General features: G+C 42.9%; 1 protein-coding gene across 3 annotated transcripts in view; it reads right to left on the reverse strand.

Annotated features, from left to right (window-relative positions):
- Positions 1-16,341, reverse strand: part of MARCHF5 (membrane associated ring-CH-type finger 5) — a 66,309-nt gene that overhangs the window by 18,552 nt on the left and 31,416 nt on the right. For all 3 annotated transcript variants that reach the window (XM_073555867.1, XM_073555866.1, XM_073555865.1), the window contains exon 2: positions 1,160-1,362. In XM_073555867.1, the coding sequence (XP_073411968.1) occupies positions 1,160-1,362 (203 nt within the window). The remainder of the gene's footprint in view (positions 1-1,159; positions 1,363-16,341) is intronic.

A 16,341-nucleotide genomic window follows, 5' to 3' on the forward strand; every position in this document is an offset into this window, starting at 1 on the left:
ATGATTAATCTTTATAGCACATTTAATTTTGAACATACACGAATTTATTCTTTTACTGCTGCCTACTCTCTGCACTTTGTTAAGTAAAACGGGCATACATTAATAATTTTTTATAATATATGAAATATAATTTTTGTACATTTATGCTCTATTTTTTTAGCTTACTTTCCGTACCTGATTTTGTGCCTTGCTGTTTCTTGTACTCATTCCCACTAATATTGCATTGTATTTCAATGCCTTTTAATGATTTATAATAAAATTATTGATTTTATGGCATAAGGTTTTTCCTTCTTTTGTATGATTTGGAATCTATAAACAGCACTGCCTCCTAGTCTTTCCATGCTAATGATCAATACACAGATAGTACTGCCTTCTAGCCTCTACCTGTACACAGTGAATACAGATCCTATATATGATTACTGATTGTATTGCCTACTAGACTCTCCTTGTAAATCAATCCAAACAGTACTGCCTCCTAGTCTTTCCTTGTTAATGATGAGTACATAGATAGTACTGCCTCCTAGACTCTACCTGTACGTGATGAATATAAATTCTGTGTATGATGAATACAGATAGTATTGCCTCCTAGACTCTACCTGTACGTGATGAATATAAATTCTGTGTATGATGAATACAGATAGTATTGCCTCCTAGACTCTACCTGTACGTGATGAATATAAATTCTGTGTATGATGAATACAGATAGTATTGTCTCCTAGACGCTCCTCGTAAATCAATACATGACAGTACTGCCTCCCAGTCGCTCCATGTAAATTATAATTACTTCCTTCAAGTCATCTCACACCCGTTAATGAAGAATATATAAGCTAGCACTGCCTCACAGTCTCCCTCTGTCAGTGATTAAATACATAGATAGTACTGCATCCTAGTCTCTCTCCCTGTGTGATGAGTTTTTTCGAAGTCTCTCAAAAGGATGCATTGACAAATGTATTTCAAGTAATATCCGCAATGATCAGCTCAATGGTGGGTTTCTTGAATTGTTGAGACACCACTTGGGACAACATTGTGACCCTAACAAGAACCACTAAAAACAGTCATATCACTGCACCTTAACTCACAAAGCACTAAGCAAGGGCGGGAACCTATTGATCAATGCGGGTAAAAAATGTGCTAATAATGAGAATTTAATGCCACTTACCGAGGTTCGGGAACTCTATCAAGTATTCGGCATTACACTGTGGGCAGGCGACTCTGGCAGTGCTGTTTCCTCTCTGTTTCTCATCTACCCAGCGCTGGAGACATGACTGATGTACCCACTTTGTAGACCCTCGGCACCGGCACGGTCTGACCCACTCCGCTGTCCTGTCATCTTCATCTGTAGCGAAACACACCCAGCAACTCCTATAAAAACAGGTGGTCGACAAGGAGTCGTCAGGTCACTGCACTTATCAACAAGGTTATATAGAAAATGGGAGATTTCACCAGCTCTCTCCGAATTGCCAAGTTCTGTGGAAATCTGAATCTACTCGCCACCTTCATCTTCCCAGCAGGGACGGTGCGAGGATCACTGTGGCCTGTAGGGGTCACTGTTCCTCCTGCTCCCTATAGTAGGCATCTCGTCAGCATTCAATAAAGTGGAAAGTGATTGTATTTTTCAGCAGAGGGCAGACGCCAATGTCAGAAGGGAGAGTCCGGAGAATTGTGTCACGGCTCTCGCATCCGGGGATTTAATACTCGCTGGGCATAACCAATGCAGAGCAGCACGATGCACCTGTAATCTAGGCCTATATTGCATTTATTTTTTTAGGTGCGTTTTTTTGTGGTTGAAAAATCTACAAGTAAAAAACTGCTTCTGTTTTTGTTGCAGCGTTGGAAGATCACGTTTTCATGCGCTGTACATTTTCTCACTGAAATGAACTTCAAATGTGGTTTTCTATGTGGATTTTAGAGCAAAAACAGTCAAAAAGCTCAGTCTGACCATATATGTGGCGATATGCGCTTCTACAGCCAACAAGGATCATGCTAAGCTTGAATATGGAAAAGGCAAGGAATGCAAATTTTTGCACTAAAAAGTCATACATTGCAATATTTTGCAAAAACTGGCACACTCAAAACACAGATCAGGTGGAGACTGGAGAGGAGATGGCGCCAAATGACACGACTTTTTAAAACATCGCACATATAAGAATCTGGAATCGCTAGACTCTGCCCACAAAGGAAAAAAATAAACAAAATAAACCAGGCATGCACGCATAGAATAGATTTCAAAAGTGGTGCAAATAGAATAAAATGGATGCGCGCAAAAAAAGAAAAAAAAAAATTACACAAACCTAGACAGAAAAAAACAGGTGCAAACGTAATGATGAATCGTGGCCACTGAGTCACCTGGTAAATATAATGCATTAATTACCTTGTACAGATCAGGAGTTGCAGCCTACATAACTCCAGAGCTGTATTCACAATTCATAGTTCTGCAGATTGCCACCAGAAACATTTAATAAACTTGTCACCGCTACCAGCAAAGCTATAACGCAGCGGAAAAGTTTTCCTTTGTCCAACTACCTGGGGTGCATGAGCTCGTGGAGGTCACACAGAGAGCGGCGCGCAGGCTGCCGAAGAGAGCAGCGCATGTTACGAGTGTTCAGAATGACGGATGGAGATCCGGGTCTTCTGCCCATACAGTGTCATGTGTGCTCATGCAGCAGCAGGATACACACGTGGGGCGAGTGCAAGGGGGCGCACGTGGGGCGAGTGCAAGGGGGCGCGCGGGTCGAGTGCAAGGGGGCGCGCGGGTCGAGTGCAAGGGGGCGCGCGGGACGAGTGCAAGGGGGCGCGCGGGACGAGTGCAAGGGGGCGCGCGGGACGAGTGCAAGGGGGCGCGCGGGACGAGTGCAAGGGGGCGCGCGGGACGAGTGCAAGGGGGCGCGCGGGACGAGTGCAAGGGGGCGCGCGGGACGAGTGCAAGGGGGCGCGCGGGACGAGTGCAAGGGCACAAAAAAAGTGCAGATACTAGTGATGCGCGAGCGTGCCCCGCCACTCCAGTAAGCATCGAGGTGCTCGGGTATACATTGAGTACTGTGGATGCTTGAGTGCCCGCCTTGCTTGTTTCACTTCTCTTAGACATCCAAAAAACTTTGGCTATCTAACAACCGTGAAACATGGGGGGTGGGAACTCTAGAATGGCGCTAGAGCACATGCGATACTCAATATGTACCCAAGCACCCCGATGCTCACTCGAGCGGCAGGCATGCTCGCTCATCACTAGTAGGGCATGTTCTTTTAGTACATTTCTTGTAGAAAATCATCCCATAAAATGATGGCTGGGGATTCATCTAGTCTGCAGTCATAGAAAGCTACAAACTAAAAACTGCCTTCTGCTTATCAGCTTCTCTGCTGATGCCGCTGTTTTCTGTATCTGCATCAAGGTTTTTCCCTCCAGGAATGTAACAGAATTATCGATAATTGCCCACCGCACAATTTTCCCCATCGCCCCAGCTCGGGATTTAGCTCTGCCCGATCGTCGCAGGTGGACGATACAGATTCTGAAAAGTAAAGCTCTTCTGCTGTGTAATTTCTAACTGGAAAGATGTAACGGCGTGAAACAGCTGAGGGATTGGCGAGTCTATTACCAATTTGAACACTTCTGTATATTCTTTGCACCCAGTAAAACTGAGTGCAGCAAACATTTTGCCAAATTAAAAATTCAAGGTCGACCTCCTTTTAAACCCCCAGAACAAAAATGGCAGCACATGATAACCCTCTGTATAATTAAAGCTTTAGAAAGCGATGAATAATGGATTGAGGTTCCCTTGTATTCTCTCGCCGGCTTCGTCTCTTTCTATTGTTGCATGGTGAGCTAAATAAAAAAAAAAACGCGGTTTCATCACAAGGATCCCGGTGCTTGCCAGATTTTCCATTTTCTTGCGCTGAATAAAACATGACCTTGGTCCTGGGACTGAATCAGGTCAGTGCTCAAATAACAACCTGAATTAGAAAAAAAAAGCCTGGCCGGCAGAAACAGCGGCGGTATTGTTGGAAGAGTCGGGCCGGGTCCTCTGATGATGAGCGCCCAAAACAAACACCAAAATCTGTCCAGTAACACAATGCTTCTGGAAAACAAACTGGATCAACGGGAGTGTAAAAAAAGCACAAAAAGAAAGCAAAGCCTGGGGTGTAGCCCACAATATAGGAGCAGGACATGGAATCTATACGGAAGAGGACCCATCACCAATCTGACAGGTCTCATAATCATCTCTTCCGATACCCAAGAAATAACACATTTTCTAACATTTCTGCATTGTCCTGTTCCTCATAGAACTGTATGACTAAACTGGTGCTACAATTTCGGTGGAGTGGTGTCATTAAGACCTTGACCTTCCAGTTGGAAGAATGTCTCAAGTGGGGTACCACAGGGCTCTGTCCTGGGCCCTGTATTGTTCAACATCTTTATCAATGATTTAGATGAAGGAATTGAGGGTAAACTGATTAAATTTGCTGATGACACAAAGCTAGGAGGGATAGCTAATACTAGAGAAGAGAGAGAGAGGATTCAAAAAGATATAAATAAACTGGAGCCGTGGGCAGCAACTAACAAAATGTTTTTTAACAGGGAAAAATGCAAAGTACTACATCTGGGCAATAAAAATGAAAAAACCTTTAAAGATTGGGAGGAATAGGGCTAAGCGACAGCACATGTGAAAAAGACTTGGGTATACTAATAGATCACAGACTGAATAGGAGTTAACAGTGTGATGCAGCAGCAAAAAAGGCAAATGCAATTCTAGGATGTATAAACAGAAGCATACAGTCTAGATCACGTGAAGTCATTATTTCCCTCTACTCCTCTTTGGTCAGACCTCATCTGGAATACTGTGTCCAGTTTTGGGCGCCACATTTTAAAAAAGACATCAACAAACTGGAGCAAGCTCAGAAAAGAGCGACCAGAATGGTGACCGGTCTTCAAACCCTGTCTTATGAGGAAAGGTTGCAGGATTTGGGAATGTTTAGCTTGCAGAAGAGAAGACTGAGAGGAGACTTAATAGCTGTCTACAAATATATCAAGGGCTGTCACATTGTAGAAGGACCATCTTTATTCTCATTTACACAAGGAAAGACTAGAAGCAATGGATGAAACTGAATGGGAGGAGACACAGATTAGATATAAGAAAAAACTTATTGACAGTGAGAGTGATCAATGAGTGGAACAGGCTGCCACGGGAGGTGGTGAGTTCTCCTTCAATGGAAGTCTTCAAACAGAGGCTGGACAGACATCTGTCTGGGATGATTTAATGTATCCTGCTTTGAGCAGGGGGTTGGACCAGATGGCCCAGGAGGTCCCTTCCAACTATACGATTCTATGATTCTAAATCAAAGCCGTCACTATTATCACCCAATAGGAAAAATTTCCAGCTTCTATGTCCAGATTAAAAAAAAATAACTTTTATTCCAAAACGATTAAAAGGGATATGAACATCTCCAAATCCATCCAACAGTGTTATGCGATCCTATGCGTTTCAAACTGTAAACCAGTGCCTAGTCAAGGGGTTTACAGTGCGAAACGCGTAGAATCGCATAACACTGTTGGATGCATTTGGAGATGTTCATATCCCTTTTAATCGTTTTGGAATAAAAGTTATTTTTTTTTTTACCTGGACATGCAAGATGGAGGGTTTTCCTACTGAATTTAACCCCTTCATGACCCAGCCTATTTTGACCTTAATGACCTGGCCATTTTTTGCAATTCTGACCAGTGTCCCTTTATGAGGTAATAACTCTGGAACACTTCAACGCATCTTAGCGATTCTGAGATTGTTTTTTCGTGACATATTGGGCTTCATGTTAGTGGTAAACTTAGGTCGATAATTTTTGCTTTTATTTGTGAAAAAAACAGAAATTTGGTGAAAATTTTGAAAATTTCGCAATTTTCAAATTTTGAATTTTTATTCTGTTAAACCAGAGAGTGATGTGACACAAAATAGTTACTAAATAACATTTCCCACATGTCTACTTTACATCAGCACAATTTTGGAAACAATTTTTTTTTTTGTTAGGAAGTTATAAGGGTTAAAAGTTGACCAGCGATTTCTCATTTTTACAACAATATTTACAAAACCATTTTTTTTTAGGGACCACCTCACATTTGAAGTCACTTTGAGGGGTCTATATGGCAGAAAATACCCAAAAGTGACACCATTCTAAAAACTGCACCCCTCAAGCTACTCAAAACTACATTCTAGGAGATTATTAACCCTTCAGGTGCTTCACAGGAACTAAAGCAACGTGGAAGGAAAAAATGGACATTTTATTTTTTGCACCACAAATTTTCTTTTATCATTAATTTTTTTCATTTTCACATGGGCTACAGGATAAAATGGATCCTAAAATATGTTGGGCAATTTCTCCTGAGTACACTGATACCTCATATGTGGTCATAAACCACTGTTTGGGCGCACGGCAGGGCTCGGAAGGGAAGGAGCACATTTGACTTTTTGAATGGAAAATATGCTGGAATATTTAGCGCTTGCCATGTCGCGTTTGGAGAGTGGCTGTGCGCCTAAGCACTGGAGCTTCCCCACAAGTGACCCCATTTTGGAAACTAGACCCCCCAAGGAACTTATCTACATGCATAGTGATCACTTTGAACCCCCCAGGTGCTTCACAAATTGATCGGTAAAAAAAAAAAGTACTTTTTTTTCACAAAAATTTTCTTTTGGTCTCAGTTTTTTCATTTTCACATGGGCAACAGGATAAAATGGATCCTAAAATGTGTTGTTCAATTTCTCCTGAGTGCACAGATACCTTATATGTGGTCATAAACCACTCTTTGGGCGCACGGCAGGGTCCGTAAGTGAAGGAGCGCTATTTGACTTTTTGAATGGAAAATTCGCTCCAATCGTTATCGGACACCATGTCGCGTTTGGAGAGCCCCTGTGTACCTAAACATTGGAGCTCCCCCACAAGTGACACCATTTTGGAAACTAGACCCCTTAAGGAACTTATCTAGATGTGTAGGGAGCACTTTGAACCCCAAAGTGCTTCACAAAAGTTTATAACGTAGAGCAGTGAAAATAAAAAATCATTTTTTTTCCTCAAAAAAGATTTTTTAGCACGCTATTTTTTATTTTCACAAGGGTAACAGGAGAAATTGGACCACAAAAGTTGTTGTCCAGTTTGTCCTGAGTACGCTGGTACCCCATATGTGGGGGGGGGGACCACTGTTTGGGCGCACGGCAGGGCTCAGAAGGGAAGGAGTGCCATTTGACTTTTTGAAATGAAAATTAGCTCCAATCGTTAGCGGACACCATGTCGTGTTTGGAGAGCCCCTGTGTGCCTAAACTTTGGAGATCCCCCACAAATGACCCCAGTATGGAAACTAGACCCCCTAAGGAACTTATCTAGATGCATAGTGAGCACTTTGAACCCCCAGGTGCTTCACAGAAGTTTATAAGCAGAGCCGTGAAAATAAAAAATATATTTTTTTTTCTTAAAAAAATATTTTTAGTCCGCAATTTTTTATTTTCACAGGGGTACCAGGATAAATTGGACCCCAAAAGTTGTTATACAGTTAGTCCTGAGTACACTGGTACCCCATATGTGGGGGGGGGACAACTGTCTGGGCACACGTCGGGGCTCAGCAGGGAGGTAGTGACATTTTGAAATGCTGACTTTGATGGCATGGTCTGAGGGTGTCATGTTACATTTGCAGAGCCCCTGTGTGCCTAAACAGTAGAAATCCCCTGCATGTGACCTCATTTTGGAAACTAGACCCCCCAAGGAACTTATCTAGATGTGTGGTGAGCACCTTGAACCCCCAAGTGCTTCACAGAAGTTTATAACGCAGAGCCGTGAAAATAAAAAATCATTTTTTTTCCTCAAAAAAAAAAGATTTTTAGCCCGCAATTTTTTTTCACAACAGTAACAGGATGAATTGGACCCCAAAAGTTGTTGTACAGTTTGTCCTGAGTACGCTGATACCCCATATGTGGGGGGAAAACCACTGTATGGGTACATGTCAGGGCTCGGAAGGGAAGTAGTGACATTTTGAAATGCTGACTTTGATGGCATGGTCTGCGGGCGTCATGTTACATTTGCAGAGCCCTTGATGTACCTAAACTGTTGAAACCCCCACAAGTGACCCCATTTTGGAAACTATACCCCATAAGGAAGTTGCCTAGATGTGTAGTGAGCACACCGAACCCCCAAGTGCTTCACAGAAGATTATAACGCAGAGCCATGAAAATAAAAAATAATTTTTTTTTCCCTCAAAAAATGATTTTTTAGCTCTCAATTTTTTATTTTCACAAGGGTAACAGGAGAAATTGGACCCCAAAAGTTGTTGTCCAGTTTGTCCTGAGTACGCTGGTACCCCATATGTGGGGGGGAACCATTGTTTGGGCACACGTCTGGGCTCGGAATGGAAGTAGTGACGTTTTGAAATGCAGACTTTGATGGAATAGTCTGCGGTCGTAATTACGTTTGCAGAGCCCCTGATGTGCCTAAACAGTGGAAACCCCCACAAGTGACCCCATTTTGGAAACTAGACCTTTCAAGGAACGTATGTAAGATGTGTTGTGAGCACTTTGAACCCCCAAGTGCTTCACAGAAGTTTATAATGCAGAGACGTGAAAATGAAAAAATCATTTTTTTCCACAAAAATAATTTTTTAGCCCCCAATTTTTTATTTTCCCAAGGGTAACACGGGAAATTAGTCCCCAAAAGTTGTTGTGCAATTTTTCCTGAGTACGCTGATACCCCATATGTTGGGGTAAACCACTGTTTGGGCACATGTCAGGGCTTGGAAGGGAGGGTGCACCGTTTGACTTTTTGAACGCAAAATTGGCTGGAATCAATGGTTGCACCATGTCGCGTTTGGAGACCCCCTGATGTGCCTAAACAGTGGAAACCCCTCAATTCTAACTCCAACCCTAACCCCAACACACCCATAATCACAGCCCTAACCCTCTTTCCAACCCTATCCCTCTTTCCAACCCTAACCCTCTTTCCAACCCTAACCCTCTTTCCAACCCTAACCCTAACCCTCTTTCCAACCCTAACCCTAACCCTCTTTTCAACCCTAACCCTCTTTTCAACCCTAACCCTCTTTTCAACCCTAACCCAAATGGAAAAATAAAAATATTTTCTTTACTTTATTAGTTGTGCCTACCTATGGGGGTGATAGTCGGGGGGTTTATTTACTTTTTCTTTCATTTTGATCACTGTGAGAGTGATCAAAATGAAAGACTGGAATCTGCAGCCGGCAGATTCGGGCGGGCGCACTGCGCATGCGCCCGCCATCTTCAAGATGGCGGCGCCCATGAACCGGACCCGCCGGACACCGGGAGCGACAGGGGGACTTAGAAGGTGCCGGGGGAGGTGAGATGGGGTGAGGGGGTTATCGGAAGCTGGCGGGGAGCAGAGGGAATGGGAGGGGGGCAGATGATGACAGCGGCGGCAGATCGCCGCTGTCATTCAGTTGCGGGGGGGGCGATCGCCGGTGGGGGGGGGTGGAATCGGTGCCTCCAGCCATGTCCGATGCTACAGCAGCATCGGCCATGGCTGGATAGTAATATTTCATCAATTTTCATTGATGAAATATTACTATCGCTCTGATTGGCTGTTTCACTTTTAACAGCCAATCAGAGCAATCGTAGCCACGTGGGGGCGAAGCCACGCCCCCTGTGGCGAAGAACAAAGCCCCCTGTATCTGCGGGTCGGGTGACCTTTCAGTGACCTAGGTCACCCGGCCCGCAGGGGGGCTTTAAAGTCATGACGCTACATAGGCGTCATGGGTCGTTCTGGCACGACTTTTCATGACGCCTACGTGGCGTCAAAGGTCGTGAAGGGGTTAAAGTGACAAGGATTGCAGGAGGGTCTTCCGTCTGTGCCATTTATTACAGTGTTTCCAGCAGGGGTGAGCCGCTTTTCCTCCACTTTTACTGTAAGATTATGTAGAGACACACCCCTTTGACAAAAACAATGGTAAAGCCCAGTTGTCAGTTTATTCATAAACTTCTATAAGGAATAACAGAGGAATGGCACAGTTATCCAGAATTAGTATTTGATGGAGAATATATGTATTTACTAAAAAGAGAACTGATGAGCCTCTTTAAAGTGATATGGAAGGAAAAAAAAGTTGAAAATACACCTATTGCCAATGTTGTATGCAGTACCTGCCTATACGCTGGCAGCGCTCAAGAAGCTGTATAGGAAATGACTCCGTGCACAGGTAGGCAGTGCCATACACTTAGGCCAGAGGGGCAGGATCCATGCCGCTCCATTCCACGCCTAGTGGACACTGCCCTGCCGCCAAGAGAGAACCAGTGGAGAGACTAAGACTCACGTGCTCCGTTCTGGTAGTCATTAAGGATCCTAGAGATGTGTCCCATACTGATCTAGCATATTCTAGAGAACAGAAAATCCCCTTTAAAGAACACAACTAGGGCCTGTGACTTTTGCAAGGGTATGTACGGTATATATTTTTGGGCTAGATCTGCACATAATGCTAGCACTACAGAAATGTTCCATGTACAAACTTATATCACTGGATACTACTTTTAGTATTATATTGCATACCTGATCCAGCCTATCCTTATTGATAGCAATTCTCTTTAATTAAGGAGGACCTTTAACTTTAAGTTTTGTTTTTTTACTTAAACAAAGTAACGCCTCCAACTGCTGCCGTGCCACCAATTCTGGAACTGGTTTCCTTTTTCTCTGCCTCACTCTGTTGCAAAGTTATACCCCCTGAAAATAAAAGGTGCAGACTTCCTCTCAATCAAGTTGTCGGATACCACAGAACTTCTCTATGGGCGTTTCCTTTTTCTTCCCCTCCCTGACCATGGCCAATCAAAACAAGGCCGCGCCCAGAGAGAAAACAAGGCCGCGCCCAGAGAGAAGTTCTGTAGGACACGCGCAGCTGATTGAAGGGAAAGTTTTCGCCTTTATTTCCTAGGGGGTGTAACTTTGGAACGGAGGAGCATGGAGGAAAAAGAAAAAAATTGCTCCAAGAACCAGTGAAGCTGCCGGAAAGTGGAGGAGGTACACCGTTTAAATAAAAAAATATATATTTTGTGAAAAGGTTCTCTTTACTAAACAGTTTTACAACTGTGCTCTCACAGCGAACGCAGCTGAACAGAAGAGATAAAATGTAGCATTGATGCATTATAAATGCATTTCCTACAATTTAGTTTGTACTCCTGGTGTCAGCTAGATCAAAGCCAGAAGTGAGGCAAGCACCAAGCAAAGTTCTAGAAACAGCAAAGCTGCGCCCAATATTCCCCTTTGAAGATCACAGCAGCATTTTCAGAATAAAAAAAAAAAATATGTAAATTATGCTGATCACGCAAAAAGATATTACTTCACATATTAAAGTGAAATTTAAATAGCTGCAGATTAAAAAGCTAATGAAGGATAAAATCGGCATATGTGCGCATTAACGAAATGCCGTTCTGCACTGGGCTAATGGAAAATATTGGTATGCAGAAGCCTAAACGGGAATTAAACCCTGCATCTGTGAAAAACAGAATGTGGAATTTCATTAACAATAGAAAGTGAAATGATTATAAAGATTAAAAATAAATTAAATGAATTCATTTCCTATACTATCTCCGAGAAAAACTGCATTAAAAAAATAGCTAAATCGTGAAGGAGGTATTCCCAGGTTATAAAGTGACGGCGTGTCGGTAGGGTACGTCATCACCATGATGTGTAGTGGGGCAGATATATAGGACCACCCTTAGTCTTCTGGGGGATGTTTGATTCTTGAAAACTGTAAAAACAGAACTAAAAAAGTAGCATTGTGTAGCGGGACTGCGGAGGCCACAAGTTAGGAGACCTGGCGGCTAGTAGAAAAAACCATCAGGTAGATGGTCGCCATAACATCAGTGATAAATCAGTGTAAGATAGACGGATTACATAGGCTTTTACCCTCCAATCCAAGAAGCCGTCATTCTCTTTAAGATTCTTATAGGTATTTGTCCATAGGTCTTTGTCCATATTCACATGACCATGTCAAAAGCGTCTAGACAGAATGTAAACTTCTGGCTGGGGTAAAGAAAGCCATGGATATTGGAGGTGGCATTTAAAATAACAACCCCTTTCCATGTGTAAATTTAGGCATATGGGTGTCAGAGAGGGGTATCCGCTGGTGGACATCCCCTTCTAGAAGCCAGAACAGAAAGCCGCTCTATACAAGCAGCTACTGTTCATTCAATCACTACTCATCCGGATGGCCGCCATCTCGTATCACATTTCCTCTGTCGTGGTCACCGCCCAACTGCTCAGCTGTTCGCGAGGCATGACACCCCAGTGTTTCTGTGATGAGAAGACTCCCTTAAATGATTCAACAAATATGCAGGGATGTCGTTCTATATATGAGCTGGAGTAAAACGCTGATCTGTACAACGTGATTTCATGGGCTGGCGATGGGACCAGATGTTAGCTCCACCAGTGCGGAAAATTAATTTCTAGAACTGAAAATATTCAAACCACTAAAATCAAATGGCACAGAGTGTAATGATGGAGCTGAAAGAGGAGGATTTCTAGCACGAAATGTATAACACAGAACGTCACAGATTGGTACTCCGAATCTAATCCAGTAGCTCGAGTCACACACTGTATAAATGAATAGGGATAAACATAAGGAATAAAAATAGAGGGAAAGATACAATATACCGTAACTGACTGTCCATTATCATGATGAATGACAGAGGGATATGCCTGTATATGTTGAACGTAGTCTATATCAGTCCCAAATGGGTAAATGAACAGTAGGGCCAAATGTTATGATCGACAACTGACCAATGCACTTACTGGTCCTCGTGAATTCGGATGTAACGATATCCCCATGCTGCTGTGACAAGAAAGTCCTGCATAAGTCAGTTGCGGGAGCGTCTTCCCATTGTTCCCTTATGCCGCGCTGGTCAGTTTTTGGGACGGAAGTGTTCCTGTACCTTGGCACATGTTGAAGGGGCATGTTACATCACTGTTGTAGGCTATGGAGTCTCGATGAGGTCACAAATCACCGACATATTTCAAAGGGAATTCAGTCCATCATCGAGAAATCAGCCTTATATAGCCTCAACTTGAGGCAGAACAAGTTCAGAAAAGGGTAAAAGGGAATAAGGGTAAAAGGGAATAAGGGTAAAAGGGAATAAGGGTAAAAGGGAATAAGGGTAAAAGGGAATAAGGGTAAAAGGGAATAAGGGTAAAAGGGAATAAGGGTAAAAGGGAATAAGGGTAAAAGGGAATAAGGGTAAAAGGGAAATGGGGTGCGGATTTGGCTGCACAAATTTTGTAAAATCCGCAGGTAAATCTGCTGGTCAAAAGACCTGCGGTTTTACCTGCGGATTGCTCTGCGGTTTTGTCGTGTGGTTTTTCATCTCCACAATGGAGGAGATGGCAAACCGCAGCGGATTCCGCAGAAAGAATTGACATGTCAATTCTTTCTGCGGTTTCAAAACCGCGCTGAGAAATCCGCACCGTCTGCACTGCGGTTTTTTATTCCCATAGGGAATAATGGTACTGTACACCGCAGCAAAAACTGCTGTGGACCCGCAGCAGCCAAATCCGCTGCGGAACCGCAGCAGAATCCGCAGCGTGTGCACACACCCTAAAGGGAAAAATGGAAAAAGGGTAAAAGGGTAAAGGGAAAAGTGGAAGAGAGGAAAAGAGTAAAGGGAAAACGGGTAAAAGGGAAAAGAGTAAAAGGGTAAAGGGGTAAACGGAAAAAAGGGAAAGGGTAAAAGGGAAAAAGGGTAAAACGGAAAAGGGAAAAGGGAAAAAGGGTAAAATGGAAAAGGGAAAAAGGTAAAGGATAAAAGGGAAAAGAGTAAAAGGGTAAAGGGGTAAAGGGAAAAGGAAAAAAGGGTAAAAGGGTCAAAGGGTAAAGGGGAAAAGGAAAAAAGGGTAAAGGGAAAAAGGGTAAAGGGAAAAAGGGTAAAGGGAAAAAGGGTAAAGGGAAAAAGGGTAAAGGGAAAAAGGGTAAAGGGAAAAAGGGTAAAGGGAAAAAGGGTAAAGGGAAAAAGGGTAAAGGGAAAAAGGGTAAAGGGAAAAAGGGTAAAGGGAAAAAGGGTAAAGGGAAAAAGGGTAAAGGGAAAAAGGGTGTTATGAGCTCATTTTCTGCTCCACCAGCTGGGAGTTCTTCTTCCGTTCTCCCTCTGGTAGTGACAGGAGGTAGTAAGGTTAGTTTAATTGGTAATGGTCTGCCACCTGACGAGGAGGATAGTGATTGGATCTCTGGAGTATCAGACTAGATATAAGACAGCTAACGCCCTATCCTGTTGCTGGTGATTCAGTCTGTTTCTCAGGTCTTGGACTTCAGCTCTGCTCCAGTCTCAAGTTAAGTTTGTTTTTTGCTAATGTTCACACTTGCTTTTGTTGGTCAACTCAGTTTTTGTGTGGTCAGCCAGCCCAGCTGGGCTTTGCTGAATTTCCACTCTTATTTATCAGTATTTGCCAATTTGCCTTTTTGTCATTTATTAGATTGGCCTCTTTTTGCTCTGTCTCAGAATATTCCAGAGTGCTGATATAGTGGGAGAAGTCTAGTGACTTCAGGGTTAATTTTATCAGAAGTGTTGGACATTATTTTTGGTAGGGTTTTTTGGCAGATTGCAGACCGTATCTTTCCTGTCCTTTCAAGTTAGTTTGGCCCCATCGCTTGCTCAGCCTATTTTTCTGCCTTTTTGTTTTCATCTTGCTTCACCGTCAATACATGTGGGGGGCTATCTTTCCTTTGGGGTCTGTTCTGGGGAGTTAGTTTTCTTCTTTTCTTACTTTAGGCTTATTTAGCTCTCCAGCTGTGACGAGGCGTCCATGACCACCGTAGGCACGCTCCACGACTGCTTCTAGTTGTGTGTTAAGATCAGGGCTCTGCAGTCTGCATAGTTACCAACCTCTCTGGTTTTCTGAGACTTAGCGTTGTGTTGTTTTTTTTACCTCCTCGGTGACCTATTCCTAACAAAAGGGTAAAGGGAAAAAGGGTAAAGGGAAAAGGGAAAAAGGGTAAAGGAAAAAAGGGAAAAAGGGTAAAGGAAAAAAGGGTCAAAGGGAAAAAGGGAAAAAGGGAAAAAGGGTCAAAGGGTCAAAGGGTAAAGGGTCAAAGGGTAAAGGGTCAAAGGGTAAAGGGTCAAAGGGTAAAGGGTCAAAGGGTAAAGGGTCAAAGGGTAAAGGGTCAAAGGGTAAAGGGTCAAAGGGTAAAGGGTCAAAGGGTAAAGGGTCAAAGGGTAAAGGGTCAAAGGGTAAAGGGTCAAAGGGTAAAGGGTCAAAGGGTAAAGGGTCAAAGGGTAAAGGGTCAAAGGGTAAAGGGTCAAAGGGTAAAGGGTCAAAGGGTAAAGGGTCAAAGGGTAAAGGGTCAAAGGGTAAAGGGTCAAAGGGTAAAAGGGTCAAAGGGTAAAAGGGAAAAAGGGAAAAAGGGAAAAAGGGAAAAAGGAAAAGGGAAAAAGGAAAAGGGAAAAGGGAAAAAGGAAAAGGGAAAAGGGAAAAGGGAAAAGGGAAAAAGGAAAAGGGAAAAGGGAAAAGGGAAAAGGGAAAAGGGAAAAAGGAAAAAGGAAAAGGGAAAAGGGAAAAAGGAAAAGGGAAAAAGGAAAAGGGAAAAAGGAAAAGGGAAAAAGGAAAAGGGAAAAAGGAAAAGGGAAAAAGGAAAAGGGAAAAAGGAAAAGGGTAAAAGGGAAAAAGGAAAAGGGAAAAAGGAAAAGGGTAAAAGGGAAAAAGGAAAAGGGAAAAAGGAAAAGGGAAAAAGGAAAAGGGAAAAAGGAAAAGGGAAAAAGGAAAAGGGAAAAAGGAAAAGGGAAAAAGGAAAAGGGAAAAAGGAAAAGGGAAAAAGGAAAAGGGAAAGGAAAAGGGAAAGGAAAAGGGAAAAAGGAAAAGGGAAAAAGGAAAAGGGAAAAAGGAAAAGGGAAAAAGGAAAAAGGAAAAGGGAAAAAGGAAAAGGGAAAAAGGAAAAGGGAAAAAGGAAAAAGGAAAAGGGAAAAAGGAAAAGGGAAAAAGGAAAGGGGAAAAAGGAAAGGGGAAAAAGGAAAGGGGAAAAAGGAAAGGGGAAAAAGGAAAGGGGAAAAAGGGAAAAAGGAAAAGGGAAAAAGGAAAAGGGAAAAAGGAAAAGGGAAAAAGGAAAAGGGAAAAAGGAAAAGGGAAAAAGGAAAAGGGAAAAAGGAAAAGGGAAAAAGGAAAAGGGAAAAAGGAAAAGGGAAAAAGGAAAAGGGAAAAAGGAAAAGGGAAAAAGGAAAAGGGAAAAAGGAAAAGGGAAAAAGGAAAAGGGAAAAAGGAAAAGGGAAAAAGGAAAAGGGAAAAAGGAAAAGGGAAAAAGGAAAAGGGAAAAAGGAAAAGGGAAAAAGGAAAAGGGAAAAAGGAAAAGGGAAAAAGGAAAAGGGAAAAAGGAAAAGGGAA

The sequence above is a fragment of the Dendrobates tinctorius genome, unplaced genomic scaffold (genome assembly GCF_039654945.1).
Source record: "Dendrobates tinctorius isolate UK_male_01 unplaced genomic scaffold, ASM3965494v1 ptg000230l, whole genome shotgun sequence".
In the NCBI taxonomy this organism is placed as follows: domain Eukaryota; kingdom Metazoa; phylum Chordata; class Amphibia; order Anura; family Dendrobatidae; genus Dendrobates; species Dendrobates tinctorius.